Genomic DNA, 18,807 nt, shown 5'->3' on the forward strand with positions numbered 1-18,807 from the left:
TATTTCAGAGTTCTCTCTAACTTGCTCTATATAAATGTGTCACTGTCAGGCCTTTCCCCAGGATTTTTTTAAGGCGCTTACATATTTAGCATCATTATAAGACAAAAATCAAGCCAAAAGAAGTGGGGTAGTGGGTTGAAAACAGCCTTCAATCCATCAAATCATGTTGGGGTTTTTTTTTTTTGGGGGGGGGGGGTAAAACTTAAAAAAACAAAAAACGATCAATTCCCCACCCTCAACAATTTCATAATTTGGGCCATGTTGTTGCTGTTGATTTCAGCATCATGTTAAGTGCTTGTTGTGATTTCTGATTGTAAAATACCTAAGCTAAGAATGCTGACGTCACAGTATATTCATTTATAAAAAAAGAAAAAAAAGGTAATAAAATTAAATTTCACGGTCTTTAAAATCCAGCTAAATTATTAAATGTCACCTCACAGTTTTACAAATATATATCTAGCATTATCTAACAAATATGATTATTGTAAACTAATTCAGTATACGTGTAACTGCAATTTGTATAAATACTGCATGTTCATTTCCCGCGATCACGATCTGCATGCGTGCTCACGACCATAGGTACAAAATTAACAAAGACAAAGGAAATAACCGAAACTGCAGTTAGGTATTCATTGATGCAAACAACTATTGTTTTTCTACAAATTTACATCAAGATTTACTTCTGTGTAACTGACTTAAACTGTACTGTTTAATGTCCGCAACGATGTCTCTTGACACGTGGGTGTCAGCTAACTCTGAAACGTGACGTATATTACGCCAAGAGCTTTCCTCAGTTCAGCCAACGAACGTTCTTCCTAATGTTCGCGAACTATTTGATTGGTGTCTGTCATGTCCATTTGGTTTAACGTGAAGCACACAAACCAGTGTAGCGAACGTTTTGTTTTCGCTCGGTCTGGCTGAACTCAGCCCTTGGGATAACCTGTACCACGTGACCAGCACAAGCCCGCCAACAATTAAAACGGTGCGATCAATGGACCTCAAAGTGAACATCTAAAGAATTGCAGAGATACCAAATGGAAGTGTGATGTGTGGTGAATGACGTTACGGATCACAGCTCCATTGTTTTGTATACATGTTACAAATTAAGCCGACACGGTCCTGCAGTTAAGGCGCTTACCAGACATGAAGGCGCTTACTTGGCTGGCTAAGAGAGCACGGGCCGTGTCGGCTTATCGCTCTAGGGAAACCCCTGACTGTATTTCTCTCTCCAGGGAAGCTGAATTGCTAGCTGTGAATGCTGATGGGAATATGCCGTATGATATCTGTGAGGATGAAGAAACATTAGATTATATAGAAACAGAAATGTCAAAAAGAGGTATGCAAATTGCTCTCGGTTTCATGTATTTTTTTATAGGGCTTTTCACAATTGTCAACATATTTACATGCGTACAAAAAATCTCTTTTGTAATCCCTTCACAACCCTCTTATAAAAAGTGTTGATGTTATAAGGGAACTGTAACTTTTGGGGTGTGGTAACTTTTGACTGTTCGGTGTATAATAAAATTTACTTGTCTGTTCAAGACTTAACAAAGCATTAAACAATTTTCTCTACCTCAGTTAGTAAAAAGATTACACCCTTTTAAAAATAAATGATATGGCGAACGAGTTCAACGAGTTCAAAGACTAATTGATCTAAAAGACTAAAATTGTGGTTCAGAAGTTTTCTCACTAACAACTATATGTGTACCAAATTTCATTAAAATCTGAGAGGGCGAGTCCTAAAAGTGATTGACATGGAAATAAAAGTCCATATTGCACATAAGTGTTAATACCAGTTGTGTGTTAATATGGCCATAACATACTAACATCTTAATGATATCACTTGTTGAAATATGCAGAATAGAAAACATGTATTAAACAAAAATGATGTTGCATTTAGTTTGATTGTTGGGTTGTATGCGTGATACACTGCTGTATACTCACTAAATGTTTAACTTCATTGGTTAATCTTTGTTGTCTAGGTATTACACAAGAAGAAATAGATGAAACGAGACTACAGATAGAGAAGTTGATGCTTAATGATCTGAAAAAGGTAGCCAAAGACAGAAAAGCACTTGAAAAGAAAGATGAAAATGGTGTGACACCGGTAAGTTTTAAGATAATTCAGTTAGAATCGTAGCACATGGTTTACAAAAGTTAAAATTGAAAGCATAATAACACAACATAAACCAGATTTGTTATAACGATGTGATCTTTGCATGTGCTTTCATAGCTTTTGATGACCACATGTCATGTTTCTTTGGATATGATTATGAGGATTCTAAAATATTACAGGGCTAGCTCTGGGTAATCATAAAATTTCACCAAATTATCTTTAAAAAATGCAAAACCTATTGCTATTTTCCACAAAAATGCATTTTACTTGAAACAGAAATGGTACATATTTAAGAAGCTAGGGTTCCTGACTTTTAGCTGGCAGTAACCTACATGTATTGTATATTGTACTGCTTATTGTATGCCCCTGTTTTCTTTATTTTTATTATTACAGCTTCACATAGCTGCAGCAAATGGCTATTTAGAAGTTGGTCACTTTCTATTGTCAAATCGTTGCTCAGTGTCGCCACGCGATGACGATTCCTGGCAGCCTATCCATGCTGCTGCATTCTGGGGACAGGTAAGAAAACGCATTGTACGTGTTGTTTTCAAATACCGTACGACTGGAAATTTTCGTGGTCTAAAACTTTTGTGGTTGAAGGACTGAAAACATTTCAAGGTTTGCCAACTATGAAATGAGAGTGTTTTTATTTTTGTGGTTTTGCATATTGAATATTCTGTTCTATTCGTTTGTGTGAGAAGTCAGACTGTGTAGTGTCTAATCTGAGCTTGAAACATTTCCTTCTTCATCCTCATCCTTGTGTAGTAAGATGGCTTAGTATTAGGGCCTCCAAGAGTCCAAAATATTGCACTCGAGTACTCGAGGGTCAAACTTGACCCGTACCCGACACTTACACTGATGATGAGATTAAGGAATAAAGTAAAATAGCATAATGAATCTCAATTCCAGTGCTGAACATAGATGCCAAATCATGCCATTGTGTTGCATTTACAAACCTGTTGTTACATTCAGCGTTGTAATGGACGGACGGCTAGTTTAAAAAAAGAAACTAGTGCATGATCATATAATTATTGTGTAACTTATATAATTGATTATCTCCTGCTGAAAATATTGTCCTACATTGTCCATTGTGTTATAGCTGATCATTGTATTCCACCTCATACGAATACTCAAGTCCTGTGAACGGACTCGAGTCTTGCTAGACTCAACCCGTGCCCGAGTACTCGTGGAGACCCTACTCAATATACAAACATAGCACACACACCAGTATTTTACTCTACGGAATATAATAACTTGTGGTCTTGTGTAGTAAGCTAGCTCAGTATACAAACATAGCACACACACCAGTATTTTACTCTACGGAATATAATAACTTGTGGTCTTGTGTAGTAAGCTAGCTCAGTATACAAACATAGCACACACACCAGTATTTTACTCTACGGAATATAATAACTTGTGGTCTTGTGTAGTAAGCTAGCTCAGTATACAAACATAGCACACATACCAGTATTTTACTCTACGGAATATACTAACTTGTTGTCTTTACACTTGTACTTTCCTGTGATTTTTATTTATGACAACAAGAATATTTTTCATAGACATTGTTGATATTTTTAAGGTTTCATATTTTCAAGGCTGCCCACTTACCCTAGAAACCCATGAAAAATTGAAATCCACGGAAATTTCAGGTTATACGGTATAGACCAAGAATAAAAATAATGTATATTCGCATTTATGAAATAACAAGACGATATATATATATATATGTATTACTTTTCTGGTGGTGGTAGTGGTGGTGGTAGTGGTAGTGGTGGTGGTGATGGCGGCGGAGGAAGTGATGTCATCAAATTTTGCATTAAAGTTTTGTTAAAATTCCGTACAAACTATACATCCTAAGTCACTGAAACTTGGTTTATAGTTGCACATACAGATGTTCACCACAGTGCACCAAAAAGGTTTGTGGTAGGTGAGATATAGAGATTATTATACAAGCTTGTGTATCAAACTGATTTTATGAAACGAGTGTCAGGATTTTAGTATTACCTGAGTAAAGGTTTCTTAAAATCAGTAAGACTCGCACGCGAGTGCAGTAATTTCTTTATCATCCGGATTATTATTGTTATTTTTTTATGAATAACAAGGACAATCTCAAAATGTTTCAACCACAACTAGAAGGAGCCGACGAAATGATGTCATATTTTATGCAACGTCTGAGCTAGGACTGGGGGAAAACAGGGTCATGTTATGACGTCGCTTCCCAAAATTAGGTTATTACACGTGTGCTTCGTATGATTATAATTAACTTGGTTATGTTGAACCATGTGGATAATAAATTTAATTCTGAAGAATTCTTCTTGATATATTATATAAATAACATTATTCTTAATATTAATATTTTCCTTTGTCATTGATAGGGATTGTAATTAGACAATTTTGAATACTGAAGAAGAGTAAGCATTCAAAATGTTTAAGAGGGGTGTGTGGGGGGGGGGGGGGTGTCTGGGTATGCCCCTCCATGAATTTGCTCTAATTAAATACTTATAAAATACTAATACTAAACAAAAAGTCTAACATGGTTGAAAGTATTGGGCAGTAATTTGGAATGGTACATAGCCATGCCCTGCACCTTTTATGCATGGACACCTTCATCTGATGTTTTAATGGCAATATTTGATTATGATGAAATGTATTAAATCAGGGCTTCTAGAAATGTTTTTAAATCCACTAGCCATGGGATCAGTGATTTAAAATATTTACTAGTCACGATTAAAAATTCTCCTGCCCTAGTTTATTTTAAGCTAATACAATTTTACTCAATAATAGTAATAATCAGATATGTCACCTAAAGAGGGAGATAGCGGTTAAAAACACTAACATTGGGGGGGTAAGGACAGAATATTCATATTTACAAAATATACTTAAATGCAGCATTTGACAACTTTTTTTCACTAGCCATCGGGCATGGCGATAGTAGTTATTTACTAGCCCAACATTGAATATCACTAGCCATAAGAGTGGGCTACCATAATCTAGAAGCCCTGATTAAATTGATTTTGGATTTGTGTACATGTTTTTACAATAAAAAATACTTCTGTGAACTTTGGTGGTTGTTGTGTGCTTCAGATATCAGTGTTATGTTTTACAATATTAACAGAGAGGAGGGAATTGATATAACGGGTTTAAAAGAAAAAGAAAAAAGCTTTGTACATAAAACACATTTGTTTGTGTTATTTATTATTAGTCTGTCTATTAAAATACCAACTTAAGCTGTGACATTTTGATATATAGGGACGAGACGTAGCCCAGTGGTAAAGTGCTTGCCTGATGCATGATTGGACTATTTTTTTATGTTAAAATTACCAAATGTTTGATAGCCGATGATTAATAAATCAATGTGCTATTGTTGTGTCATTAAACAAAACAAACTAACTTTAAAAAATATATATATATAGTACAGGTTTTAATTCTGTTTGCGTTTACAGCCAGAAATGTTGCAGATGCTAGTTGAACATGGCGCAAATCTTGATGCGAAAACAAGGAATGGCGAAACGGCTTTTGGTACAGTATCTGTTATAATTGTTTCTTCTTGTTTCATATCTTGATATTTAGCTGTGAAAACCCCCCAACCCTATAGGTTATAAATTACTAAAATATGAATGTATCGACTAATTGTTGTTTTCATTAGTTACCATGTTTCTTTGAAAAAAAATGGAAGTTAGTTCTTTGAAATAATATTTGGCTTGTATGTAAGTGTGCATTTTGTATGTGCCAGGATTCTGCCAACAGAGATCAGGACTGGTCATGCCTCTCTGGCACTTTTTACAGTTTCACCTGTACTATCCTCAAACATTTGTCGCACACTCCATTAAACATAAATTCATTCATTCAGTTGGCATTTTGCATGGATTTAAAATTGCATAACCGATGCACGAATGGGAACGACGGTTGATGTGAAATATTATGCCCTTAATTTTTCTCTATTGTTTACAGATTTGTGTGAAGACCCCGAACTAAAACAGAAGATTTTGGACATGAAGGATGAGATAGAAACAAACAAATCACATCAACCACACAACATGACCAAGCCGCATAGAATAAGTACACGCAGGTAGGATGGTAGCCCTAGATGGGTGTGGTTTTAAACAGTAGTCAGTAGTGTTTGTTACTTTAGATAACAAATATATCTGTTGACAAACATTTTTTTTTCTTGTGGAAAAATAATCATTAAGTGAATTTTAGAATTAGAATTTTCTTTCACTGATTTAGCAACCAGTATTCCACTACTGGTACAAAAAAAGCTGTGGTATGTACTGTCATTACTATGGGAACGTGCATATAAAAGATCCTTTACTGTTTTTGGTAATAGTTGTGTATGTGACGGCAGCAGCTTTCTTCTCTCAACCAATTGTCAGAATAATCATTTGTTAGACATCGAATACCCATAGCTTACTGTCCGTGAGTTACATATACTGCCATTGTAGACATTTATACACAGTCAGGTACTAGTCTTCTGTCTGTGTTTTGTTTTCTTGTAATCGGACATTTTAACTTGATACTAGTACAGGTTAAAACCAGCTATTAGCAAAATGCCGAAAGCCATTCATACAATAGGTCTTAAGTAAGTAAAACTTGCGTTGTTAGACTTTTTGACAAATTTGGATACTAAACTGGGTATTAAGTTGATTTGTATCTGATTTTTTCTCCTTTGTAGTATATATTTGGTGGCTGTTGTTAACAGTGTATATTATGTTAACAATGACAGTTTGCATTTTTATCCTAATTTAATTAATAATATTTTCTTTTCAACATTACCTGTCCTCAAACAAGTAAATTACGCCAAAATAAAATCACTATCAGGTTGTAACAATATGTAGGAAGAGTTCCCCACATAATACAAGCAATGAAGATAAGAAAAACCGATAAATGACTCCGAATAAATCAGAGCCAAATAAAATAAAAAACGTCCAAACCAAACAGTGAAGGAAAAAAGAAGGAAGTTAGTCACATGTCCGGAACTAGAGGGAGCATACAGTAAAAGAATTTAGGCCATCCCATTGGCTTTTGGGATGTTCGGACCAGACTACTAGCCGTAGGGGGGGTGGGAGTGCACTTGTTTGAGGACAGGTAATGTATCCATAAAAGAGAAAACACCTTGAGTTTTCTCTAATTTTGGCAGCAGCATGTTTTCACACTTTTTTGTTTTGTTTCAGTATTGTTTAATAAGGAATATATTTTGTACATGTTATCAAATAATCCCCTTTCTTTTCCTCACCCATTGAAAGGATTATTATTTTGTTCAGGGTTTTGGGGGTATATTTTGTATTTTCTTTTCAGCGCTTTTTCATTTTCATTTCATTTTCGATCTATCACCTGTATTGGATGTTTTAACCAACCAATGCACAGGCAATCTTATTTAACCAGATTGATTGGTTGTTCCAAATTTTAAAAAAAGAGAAAGAAGGTTAATTTGCATGTCTTTCATACTGTCTTTTTTTGTTATACATCAAATAACCTTAAATTACCATTGTACAAGCCTTGAAAACCTGGAGTCACTATCAAACTTAGTTGTAGAGGGTTCTCCTAAAGTGTGATGCCTTTAAAAACAAAATCCTACATGTTTAACCAGTTGTCCTTGCCTGCATTGTCAAAGACCTTGGTATGTCCTATCTTGCCTACATTGTTAAAGACCATGGTATGTCCTATCTTGCCTACATTGTTAAAGACCATAGTATGTGCTATCTTGCCTACATTATCAAAGACCATGGTATGTCCTATCTTGCCTACATTGTCAAGGACCATGACATGTCCTATCTTGCCTACATTGTCAAAGACCATGGTATGCCCTATCTTGCCTACATTGTCAAAGACCATAGTATGTCATATCTTGCCTACATTGTCAAAGACCATGGTATGTCCTATCTTGCCTACATTGTCAAAGACCATGGTGTGTCCTATCTTGCCTACATTGTCAAATACCATGGTGTGTCCTATCTTGCCTACATTGTCAAAGACCATGGTGTGTCCTATCTTGCCTACATTGTCAAAGACCATGGTATGTCCTATCTTACCTACATTGTCAAAGACCATGGTATGTCTTATCTTGCCTACATTGTCAAAGACCATGGTATGTCCTATCTTGCCTACATTGTCAAAGACCATGGTATGTCCTATCTTGCCTACATTGTCAGACCATGGTATTGTCAAAGACCATGGTATGTCCTATCTTGCCTACATTGTCAAGGACCATAATATGTCCTGTCTTGCCTACATTGTCAGACCATGGTATTGTCAAAGACCATGGTATGTCCTATCTTGCCTACATTGTGTCAAAGACCATAATATGTCCTGTCTTGCCTACATTGTCAGACCATGATATTGTCAAAGACCATGGTATGTCCTATCTTGCCTACATTGTCAAAGACCATGGTATGTCCTATCTTGCCTACATTGTCAAAGACCATGGTATGTCCTATCTTGCCTACATTGTCAAGGACCATGACATGTCCTATCTTGCCTACATTGTCAAAGACCATGGTGTGTCCTATCTTGCCTACATTGTCAAAGACCATGGCGTGTCCTATCTTGCCTACATTGTCAAAGACCATGGCGTGTCCTATCTTGCCTACATTGTCAAAGACCATGGCGTGTCCTATCTTGCCTACATTGTCAAAGACCATGGCGTGTCCTATCTTGCCTACATTGTCAAAGACCATGGCGTGTCCTATCTTGCCTACATTGTCAAGGACCATGGCGTGTCCTATCTTGCCTACATTGTCAAGGACCATGGTATGTCCTATCTTGCCTACATTGTCAAGGACCATGGTATGTCCTATCTTGCCTACATTGTCAAAGACCATGGTGTGTCCTATCTTGCCTACATTGTCAAAGACCATGACATGTCCTATCTTGCCTACATTGTCAAAGACCATGACATGTCCTATCTTGCCTACATTGTCAAAGACCATGGTATGTCTTGCCTACATTGTCAAAGACCATGGTATGTCCTATCTTGCTTACATTGTCAAAGACCATGGTGTGTCCTATCTTGCCTACATTGTCAAAGACCATGGTGTGTCCTATCTTGCCTACATTGTCAAAGACCATGGTATGTCCTATCTTACCTACATTGTCAAAGACCATGGTATGTCCTATCTTGCCTACATTGTCAAAGACCATGGTATGTCCTATCTTGCCTACATTGTCAAAGACCATAATATGTCCTGTCTTGCCTACATTGTCAGACCATGGTATGTCCTATCTTGCCTACATTGTCAAAGACCATAATATGTCCTGTCTTGCCTACATTGTCAGACCATGATATTGTCAAAGACCAGTGTATGTCCTATCTTGCCTACATTGTCAAAGACCATGGTATGTCCTATCTGTTGTGCTACTAATTAATAAAAGTAGACTGTTGTGGCAGCGGGCTTCAATTGACACTGTTTAAAGTAAAGTTTGTTTTGTTTAACAACACCACTAGAACATCGGCTGTTGGATGTCAAACAAAACAAACTTTTTAACTATCTGACATCAATTATTAATCTAAATCTGTTGAACAGATTTCACAAACCAAGATCATTGGTGGTTTTGTGGCATATTGTCTAGTTGTTATTTTCTGTTTAATTATCATGTCCTCTAGATCACAGAGAAAGAAAATGGTGTTTATACTTTGTAACAATATTTATTCAAATAAATAAAGTAGATTGCCTGTTTGCCGACCCACTTTATTTATTGGAATAAATAATGGGGGTTTTGAAAACACTTTGGAACAACCAGTTTGTTGTCCGGATCTTGAGTTGATTGTAACATGCACAGACCACAGCAATCTATTCTAACAACTCAGTAGATTTAAAGTCTAACTTTTTACTTTCTTTTGTTTTTAGCTTTTATCAGTCCTAAGTTGCGCATAATAAATTGTAGATTGTTGATGTATTTTTATAGTTTCAACCCATGCTCTCTTTTTTTTACTGCTTTTTAGTTTTAACCATTCCTACTTACATTTTGAGCTGGTTTTCTAACATGATATTGTTGGTTTAGTGGTCATCTCTGACTGTGGTGATTATATTTGTAAATTTGTGGGCATTCATGTATGACCATTATACTGAAGAAAGCAGGAAATAAAAAATATATATGTGAGCATAATAACCAAAATAAATCTGTCATTTTTTGTGTGAGTTAATGAATCAACATGCAGCAAATGATGGAAATTTACTTTTAGGATTGGGTATTTTGGGGTCATACTTTATTTTATTTTCTTCTTTTCTTCTTCTTTTTTCAATTAAAAAGAAAAAAGGAGCATTTTAGATTAAAAACTGCCCCAAAATGTTTTGAAACAGTTTTCATCATGATGACATCTACAATAGATTACTAAATCCTCTATTTCTTTACCCAAGCTTGCTCGTTATAATGCTTGTGGCTTGCTCATTAAAAGTTAAGTCCCCATAAAACCAAGTTATGATTATGACTGTAAGCTTAAATTAGAGATTGAAACTTTCCAGTGTGCCTGCTCAGGCATTACTAATGGTAACTCCTGTAGATTAATTATTAGAACTGGTTATTAGCAAAAACCCTGCTTTTCCAATTGTGTGTGAATTTATTAAAGAAAATACTATTTGGTGATTTTATTTTATTTCTTCTTTTTTGGTAAATTTTGTTTTGTTTTGTTGGTTTAACAGAAATTATCAAAGGTAACATTTTCTTTGCATGGTACTTTCCCAAGCATTATCTTAACTCTGTGTCTAGTTTGTTCTAATAATGTGTCATTGTAATGGAATTAGTATCTATTAATTTCCTTTAACATGTATTACAACCGGTTTTTTAAAGAGCTATTTTTTGGCTTTTCTTCTGTTGGTTTTTCTTGTTCTCATATATCTAGCACGGATTTCAGACTTTTCGACAAACAAAAATTGCTTTTAAATTATCATACAATGTTTAGCTTTCAATAAGACAAAAATAGTCTCATAATCAATAAATACTAATAACTGACTTTCTTACTGGTCGGAATAATTCTGTTTTAATTTTCTGTATGTAATTACACTTTAAGGCGTGTATGATTTTGGAGTTGGCTAATAACCTTTAATTTATATATTATAGTGTTATAGATTATGCTGCATATATTTAAAACACATAATATCAGAGTCAACTATGAGCTTATAACTAACATTACGATTACAACTAAATGTATAGTGCCATGCCTAGTGATGTATGACATATTATATTTTTGTAAATTGCACAGTATTACTAATAATGATGTTGGTAAAATGTGAAAACCATAATTACTAGAGCTGAGAGTGAAACTAGAAACTTGCATACTTATTACATATAACATGCCATGAATACTTACCGTAGTATGTAAAAAGTATTATTAAATTAAATATGTTAATTTTGTAGAGTGTGAAGATCATATTATTAGAGTTGACAAATTACAAACTAACATCTCTGTATATTATATACCAGTATTTCTGTGAACAGAATTTTGCATGGCTTTGAAAATAGAAGGTCCAAAATTGAGTTGATCATGCATGTAGTTTCATGGCTTCGCCAATGAAATTCAGTTCTTGGAAATAAAATTAATTATAATAAATAAGAAAACAAATGCATGAAAATTTTGAAATGGAATAAAATGTATTTGAAGCAATCAAATGAGTCAGCAGACGGGATTTTTTTTTAGGGAAAAACAATTGTTGAGGAATAGTTGTGTACAATATATTATTATTTAATTTTAACAGTAATGTTTTAGTATATTAACCTTTAGACTACTGGATTAATTTTTGACAAAAACCACGTTTAGTGGGTACAAGTGTATAATTTTTACTCAGTATATTCACTTAAAGTCATGCGAAAATCACAGAATGTTACAAGAATAATTCCCTCCAAAAAGAAAAGGGCTCACAAATGGTTAATGACATCGCTTAACTGAAACACTGTCAACTTTCATGTGCAGTTGAGAAATTTAACCACTGACGTGGCCACAGCTGCAGTCTTTCCGCCAAACAAAAGATTGAGCCACATGACTCATAGGTTAACGGTCAATTTTCTGGAAATGAGGAAAAAGCTGATTGCTCAGTATTGAAATTAATGTAAAATTTGGACGATGCAAAAAGGGTCACAGGAAATATGTCACAACATCATTACTTCCATTGTTGGATGATCCTGATTGATCGAAGGCTATTACCCCGGTAATACGAAAATCCCATTATTTACTGAGAAGCAAGTTTTTACTGTTAAAACCCATATTGTTTTAGCCTGCTCACCTTGCTTACCTTTTAGTTTTTCGTCTTCATCAGCTGATAATTTTTATTTTTTTTTAGAAAATTTGTCTTTAACATTAAAAACCAATTTTGTTTAGCTAGTAGATTATGCATTCTTATTAGCTTTTGTAGTTGATGCCTTAAATTTTCCTCTTCATCAGCATACAAAAATTACATTTCTTACCAAAACAAGCCGTCTTTAATTAACATTGAAAACCAGTTTTGTTCGCTAGTAGATTTTGCATTCCTTTTAGTTTTTGTAATTGATGTCTTAAATTTTTCTATTGATAAGCAAACAGAAATCATGTTACTTACCAAAACAAGCCACCTATAACGTTAAAAAACAGATTTGTTTAGCTAGTACAGTACTAGTAGTAGATCATGCATTCCTTTTACCTTTTGTAGTTGATGCCTTAAGTATTCCTTGTGATAGCATACAAAAATTAGGTTACTTACCAAAGCCAGTTGGCAAAGTCTAACATTAAAAACCAGTTTTGTTTAGCGCTAGATTATGCATTCCTTTTAGTTTTTATAGTTTCGCTAATAGTTGATGCCTTAAATTTTCATCTTGATCAGCATACAGAAATGACATTACTTACCAAAGCATGTTGACAGTGTCTTTAACATCGAAAACCATATTTGTTTAGCTAGTACATTATGAATTCCATTTAGCTTTTGTAGTTGATGCATTAAATTTTTCTATTGAGAAGCTTACTTACCAAAAGTTAAAAAACAGATTTATTTAGTTAGCACCAGTAGTTGATTATGCATTCCATTTAGTTTTTGTAAAAAAAACCAAATGACCTTATTTACAAAAACGAGACATCTTTAACATTAAAACCCAGTTTTGTTTCGCCAATAGATAATGCATTCCTTTAGTTTTAGCTTTTGTAGTTGATGCCTTAAATTTTCCTCTTTGATCAGCATACAAAAATGACATTACTTACCAAAGCAAGTTAACAATGTCTTTAACATTGAAAGCCAGTTTTGTTTATCTAGTAGATGATGCGTTCCTTGTAGTGTTTGTAGTGAGTTGTTTCAAGTGGGATAACTGCTACTTCATTTCAGCCTCGCCCAATCTCCTGGGTGGTTGTATAGCTCCAACTCCTCGCTGACCGACAAATCCCCGCACAGGTTAGCAACCAGCAGTGTCACGCCTAGTAGCTCTAGCTTCCTGTATCCTGCCATCCTCTCGGGGCGCAGTCAAACCTTTACTGCATACGCGAGCATCAAGAAAGAAATATAATTTTAAAAAAAATTAATGGAGGGCCAGTAGATATGTTTTGGCATTTTTTTTATATAAATAATGGTACAAATTAAGAAAGACTTATCTTGCTTGGGCATGATTTTGCAGTTTACTCAAACAAAGTTTAGAAATAATTTTTGATCAAAACTTGCTAAAATACTGTAATATAATGCTAGCAAAAAATGAACCAAAAAGTCTGAAGGTCCTTAATTAATTTTGATTATACATTTTTGGGAAGGTGAATTTTTAGTCTTGTTTTTGTTTTGTTTTTGTCAGTAATTATATAAAGTTCAGTTACGTCTAATGATTATAGTCAGTGTTAAAATCAGTTTTAGTTGGGGTTTCTGGGGTGCTTTTGTTTTTCTTTTTTTTCTTTTTTTCTTTTTCCATTTGGTAAATTTCAGTCGAATCTTTTATGAAGAAAGAATTTGAGATTTCTTGTACTGTCATAATTGGATTAAAGGCACATGGGATGGGATGAGGGAGTATGCAGAGCTGACAAAAGTGCCATTATGTTTAATGAAAATACTTATTGTGATGCTAAACATCAATATACATGTATTTCATGCCCATTAGTTACAAAATACAGAGAGAAAAAACCAAAACAAATCCTTTTTTCTTTCTCTCTTTTTGTTTTTGTTTTTGTTTTTTTTTTGTTGTAAAGAATGAATATACTACGAATTTTGCAACAATTTACAATCTGACTTTATTGATTATATAAAGAGTAACATCATTTGAGTTCTTCCTGTATCACGTGGCCATGCAGTAAAGGTTTGACTGCTGAGTACTATAATGTGCACATATTTACTGTATAACCACTAACACATCCCACCCTTAACATCATATATAGACATTTTTCATCTAGATTATTTATCATCTGCTTGTCTAGTGTCTCATGGACTTGACCCATCACTGTTTTGGTGTATATATCATCTTTATGCACAGTACTGCACTCGTCTACCGTAGTCTGTTTACATGTTGTGGCTGTGTCTGTAGTCCGTCCCACAGAAAACACCTTTTTTCATGCTATGGAATTTACTACAAATTATTTATTTCTGAGCAGACTGATTTGTAAGTTGCACACAAAAATCATATTTTTTAAAATTATTTCCAAAACACTTTTATTTGTCTTCTTACATGAAACCAAACTGAAATTATTTACAAAAGACAGTTTTATAGAATGATGGGACGAACTATAGCAAACCAGGTAGAATTAATGTGTAGATTTGTACATATTTTCCATTGCTTTGTAGTACGTATCTTTCAGTGAATGTATTTATTATGCTGTACTGATGCAAGCTTGTGAATGTGAATAACCAAATGTATCAAGTAATATATATGGAGAATTAGAAGTATATACAGTAGAATCTCGTTGGGTGGAACTCGGAAGGGTCGAATACACTGCAACGCTTGAACCAAAAACGAAGTCCCAAATTACACTTACCTGAATGGTTAGGTCGAACTGTACAATAGGCCAAGCACTTTCTCGAGCACCGACGAGGTTCTAGCCAACGGGATTTAACTGTATTAGTGTGTAATACTTATTCTGCACTGAAACTTTAGTTCTCTAACAAAATTCCTAAATCCAGGGCTGAAAATAGTGATTTGAGAAAAGCAGCCCATTTTTTTAGACCTTGACCTACTATTTATTAATGGGTGAAATAGAAATGATCTCATCTGCCATTTAGCTCTTGTTTCAGTTGTGTTTCAGTTGTGTTTCAGTTCCATGAGGGATCTAAAAAAAAATTCAGAGGTCCTACTTTTGCACAAATTCCATTTTAGATACAGTACTTAGTGGCTGTTTGGTTGTTGAAATTCACAGTTTTCAACCCTATGTATGCTCTAGCCCTATCCTCACATTTAAATAAGGCAGGGCATATGGGTTAACTTATGATTTGAGCAATTCTTTAGATATCCAGTTATCCTTAAATTGGATAAAAAAATATATTATACTCATTATGACATGTACACATGTATCTTGGTTTATAGTATGCACGCATGAAGTTAACCATATTTTTGATAAAGCAAGAAACTTCATCTGTTAAAATGTAGAAATTTTTATAATATATTTGTACCAATAATAGCATACAATGCATGCCGATAAAAATAACTTAAAATGTATTTGCTTTAAGTAAACATTTAGTCTATGTGTATATACCCTATGTATACCAGTTCACAGCATCAGGTGCATGTGTATGTTGTTTTATTTAGCTGCTATATTTATTTGCTCCATACACATGATATAGTGTCAACATATAAAGTCTAACCCCCATTAATGACAACATAAATACATTTTGTGTAAATTTCATCCTTTATTGTAAAGCCACCAAATAACAGGCAAATTTTTCTTTAATTGAAAAGAAAATCGCATAACATGCGTTTTGAAATGTTTAATACATAGTGAAACTTCTCAAAAGCCGACCCTCTGTAAACTGGAATTCCCCCAAAACCAGACATTTTTAACAGTCTTTTTTTTAAAATCAATACAGAACTTAACCTCTCAAAACCGGACATTTTACTTGGTCTCGAGGGTGTCCGGTTTAGAGGGGTTTCACTGTATACAATAATTTTACAAATCTTTTATTAAGTTTATAAAATACTTTTTGTTTTACACAGTTTGGATTGTATATGTTTAGTTTGTCTTCATTTGTCATTTAATACATCAATAACTGCAATGACGTCGTATCATCATTTCTTACATTATAAATTCATATATTTTTTGTGGTCATGCAATAATGTGTTGTCATTAACAGCATCGTTGTTTTATACGTGTTTTCTTTTCAGTCTTTCATCGTCTGTACCTTGTTAAATGCATGTTTCTTACTTTATTTCAGTTCAGTTTGTATTTTGTACACATATTTTATCTACATGTACTTACTTACAGTTAATGTAGTCCCTTTTTTTCTTTTTTTTCCCATCCCAAGTTGGGTAACAATTAGGTTACCATGGTTTGCATGTTATGGTTGACTGCATTTGAAAGAAAACTATTAAAGCTCCAGTTTTAAATATATTATTTAAACGTTAAGGCTAGAGGGTCCATGTCCATTTTCTAGCTGAACATTGCACACAATTCTTTGATATTCTTTGGTTAAACTTGCTAATCTAGGTTATATAAAAATGTTATTCTTCGTTTCAACACTATTCCACAGTTTTGTGTTTTAAAGTATTCAAATCTTGCCAGCAGACTTGTATGTTGAATGAAGGCATCTGATACTGTGATAGTGATAGCAATAACACACAGGTTTATTAAAATTGTAGTTGTGTTTGTATTTTGTATCAGGGAATAATGTTAGAATACGATGAGGTAAGCTTGTGAGTTTATTATAACTGGTTGAGCTTGTATTTTGTAATAGTAAAAGATGTTATAAAAACGGTGAGGTGAGGCTTAAGAACACGAAGAACATTTAAGCATACGAAGACCTCTCAGTTTCGATGTCTTAATGGTTAAGCTTTTGTACTTAAGGATGGTGGGTACTGGGTTCGCATCCTGGTACCAACTCCCCCACAGAACTGAGTTATAACAAACACACTGGGTAGGTAGCTGAGGTGTATGCCCATGACATCTTGCATGAACCTTTATTGGATTATAAGCACCAAAATAATATAAATTAAAATGAATGAAATGAAATCTCTGCTATGTTGTTGTTTTTAAAGTGGACACTGGAGCAAGACATTACTGTCTGGTGACACGTCCGAAGTTCGGTATGTGTGTATGTGCCGTCGCGCATGATCAGAATTGGTGAATAGACAGGATTTCATTAAAATAAATTTTTTAATTTAACATTAAATCATTTATCTAGCAGTTTTCCTAATGTGCGATGGATTGCAAGATCGATTGCCCTTGGTGGACCTATGAGTGTTTTCTATCCCAACCAGTGTTCCGCAACTGGTGCATCAAGGGCTGTGGTCTGTAAAAGATTCCTTGCTGCTTTTTCCAGAATAATAGTAATAGTTCATGTGGCGGCAGCAGATTTCCTCTCTCTCGTAATCAACTCACTGTCAAAATAACCATATGTTAGACACCAGATAGCTGTAGTTTAAAATGTGCCGAGGAGTCATTTTAAAAACAAATATTCGTTTTCCTTTTATTTATGTTGGACTAGAAATAATTTTAAAATGAATATTAGATGGGGGTCATTTTCTTTATTTTTGGTTTTTGTTTTATTTAAAAAACATGAAATCCTGTTTTGTTATAATTGGTTTATGCCATATGCTTTCAAATGCATATGTGTAGCACGGCAAGGGGAGCGTTACTACCACATATAAAACCAGTGTTATTTACTTTTTTCAAAATGGTGCATATATTTATTTATCAGGTTTAATATGGATGCCTTGTTTATGAATGTTTGTATCCGTTGTATTCATTTGGTTTTAGAGACTGTCAGGTGAATGTTGGTGGACTTGTTTCCTTTGTACACCTGCATGCCTTACCATCTATTCCATCCATCCATCCATCCATCCATATATGAATGTTATTTATTTATGCTTGAGGCCTTCATCCATGGGATCTTGTTCATAGACTCACTTCATCTTGTATTCATGGGGTTTTCTTGGAATGCACATCATATTTTGACCACATGGCATTTTCATGGAATGCACATCCTATTTTATCCTTGGAGTCTTTTCATTTTTATTCATGTGTCTTTTTCTACACTTAATATACTGTGATAGCAGTCCTTTTTTATTGTGTTTTATTGATATGAAAATATATATTTAGTATACTGTGGCTAATAATGCTGCCAAAAGTGTTACTGCTTGTGGTTTAGTATGCTTTGATTGTAGTTTACATTTTTTTATTTTCTTTTTGTGTATATATGTTTGGGGTTTTTAAAGTTATGGCTCTTACATTTTAATATTTTAAAGATCAACATAGTTTGTAAGAATTATATAAATATATAAAATTTTAGATAACTGATATCCTACATAAACAATTAAATAAAAACAATTTAAATTGTAATTGTAATTGGTGGGGGTAAAACATTAGTGATACATTATTACAATCAAATTTAAATTATTAACATAAATTACTTTTACAAACACCATATTTAGTGCTTAAATAAATGTTAAAACATTACTCGCAAGCTGAAAAAAAAAGGGTTCTAAGACATATTTGTATTTTTGAATTGAAAGGATCTGAAATTTCTTTCATCTGTGGTACATTCCACCACTTTGTAATTCTGATTATGCAATGTTGAGAGAGTATATTCACCACTCAATCAGTGATATAGTACAGG

At 34.0% G+C, this 18,807-nt stretch overlaps 1 protein-coding gene across 2 annotated transcripts in view; it reads left to right on the forward strand.

Annotated features, from left to right (window-relative positions):
• LOC121389406 (protein phosphatase 1 regulatory subunit 16A-like) overlaps positions 1-18,807 on the forward strand; it is a 52,698-nt gene that overhangs the window by 22,633 nt on the left and 11,258 nt on the right. Inside the window, exons 5-10 of one of the 2 annotated variants that reach the window (XM_041521019.1) lie at positions 1,233-1,336; positions 1,983-2,107; positions 2,510-2,635; positions 5,560-5,635; positions 6,068-6,185; positions 13,396-13,461. In XM_041521019.1, coding sequence (XP_041376953.1) covers positions 1,233-1,336; positions 1,983-2,107; positions 2,510-2,635; positions 5,560-5,635; positions 6,068-6,185; positions 13,396-13,461 — 615 coding nt within the window. The remainder of the gene's footprint in view (positions 1-1,232; positions 1,337-1,982; positions 2,108-2,509; positions 2,636-5,559; positions 5,636-6,067; positions 6,186-13,395; positions 13,462-18,807) is intronic. The other variant, XM_041521020.1, reaches the window with a different exon arrangement.

Source organism: Gigantopelta aegis, chromosome 14 (genome assembly GCF_016097555.1).
Source record: "Gigantopelta aegis isolate Gae_Host chromosome 14, Gae_host_genome, whole genome shotgun sequence".
NCBI classification, from domain to species: domain Eukaryota; kingdom Metazoa; phylum Mollusca; class Gastropoda; order Neomphalida; family Peltospiridae; genus Gigantopelta; species Gigantopelta aegis.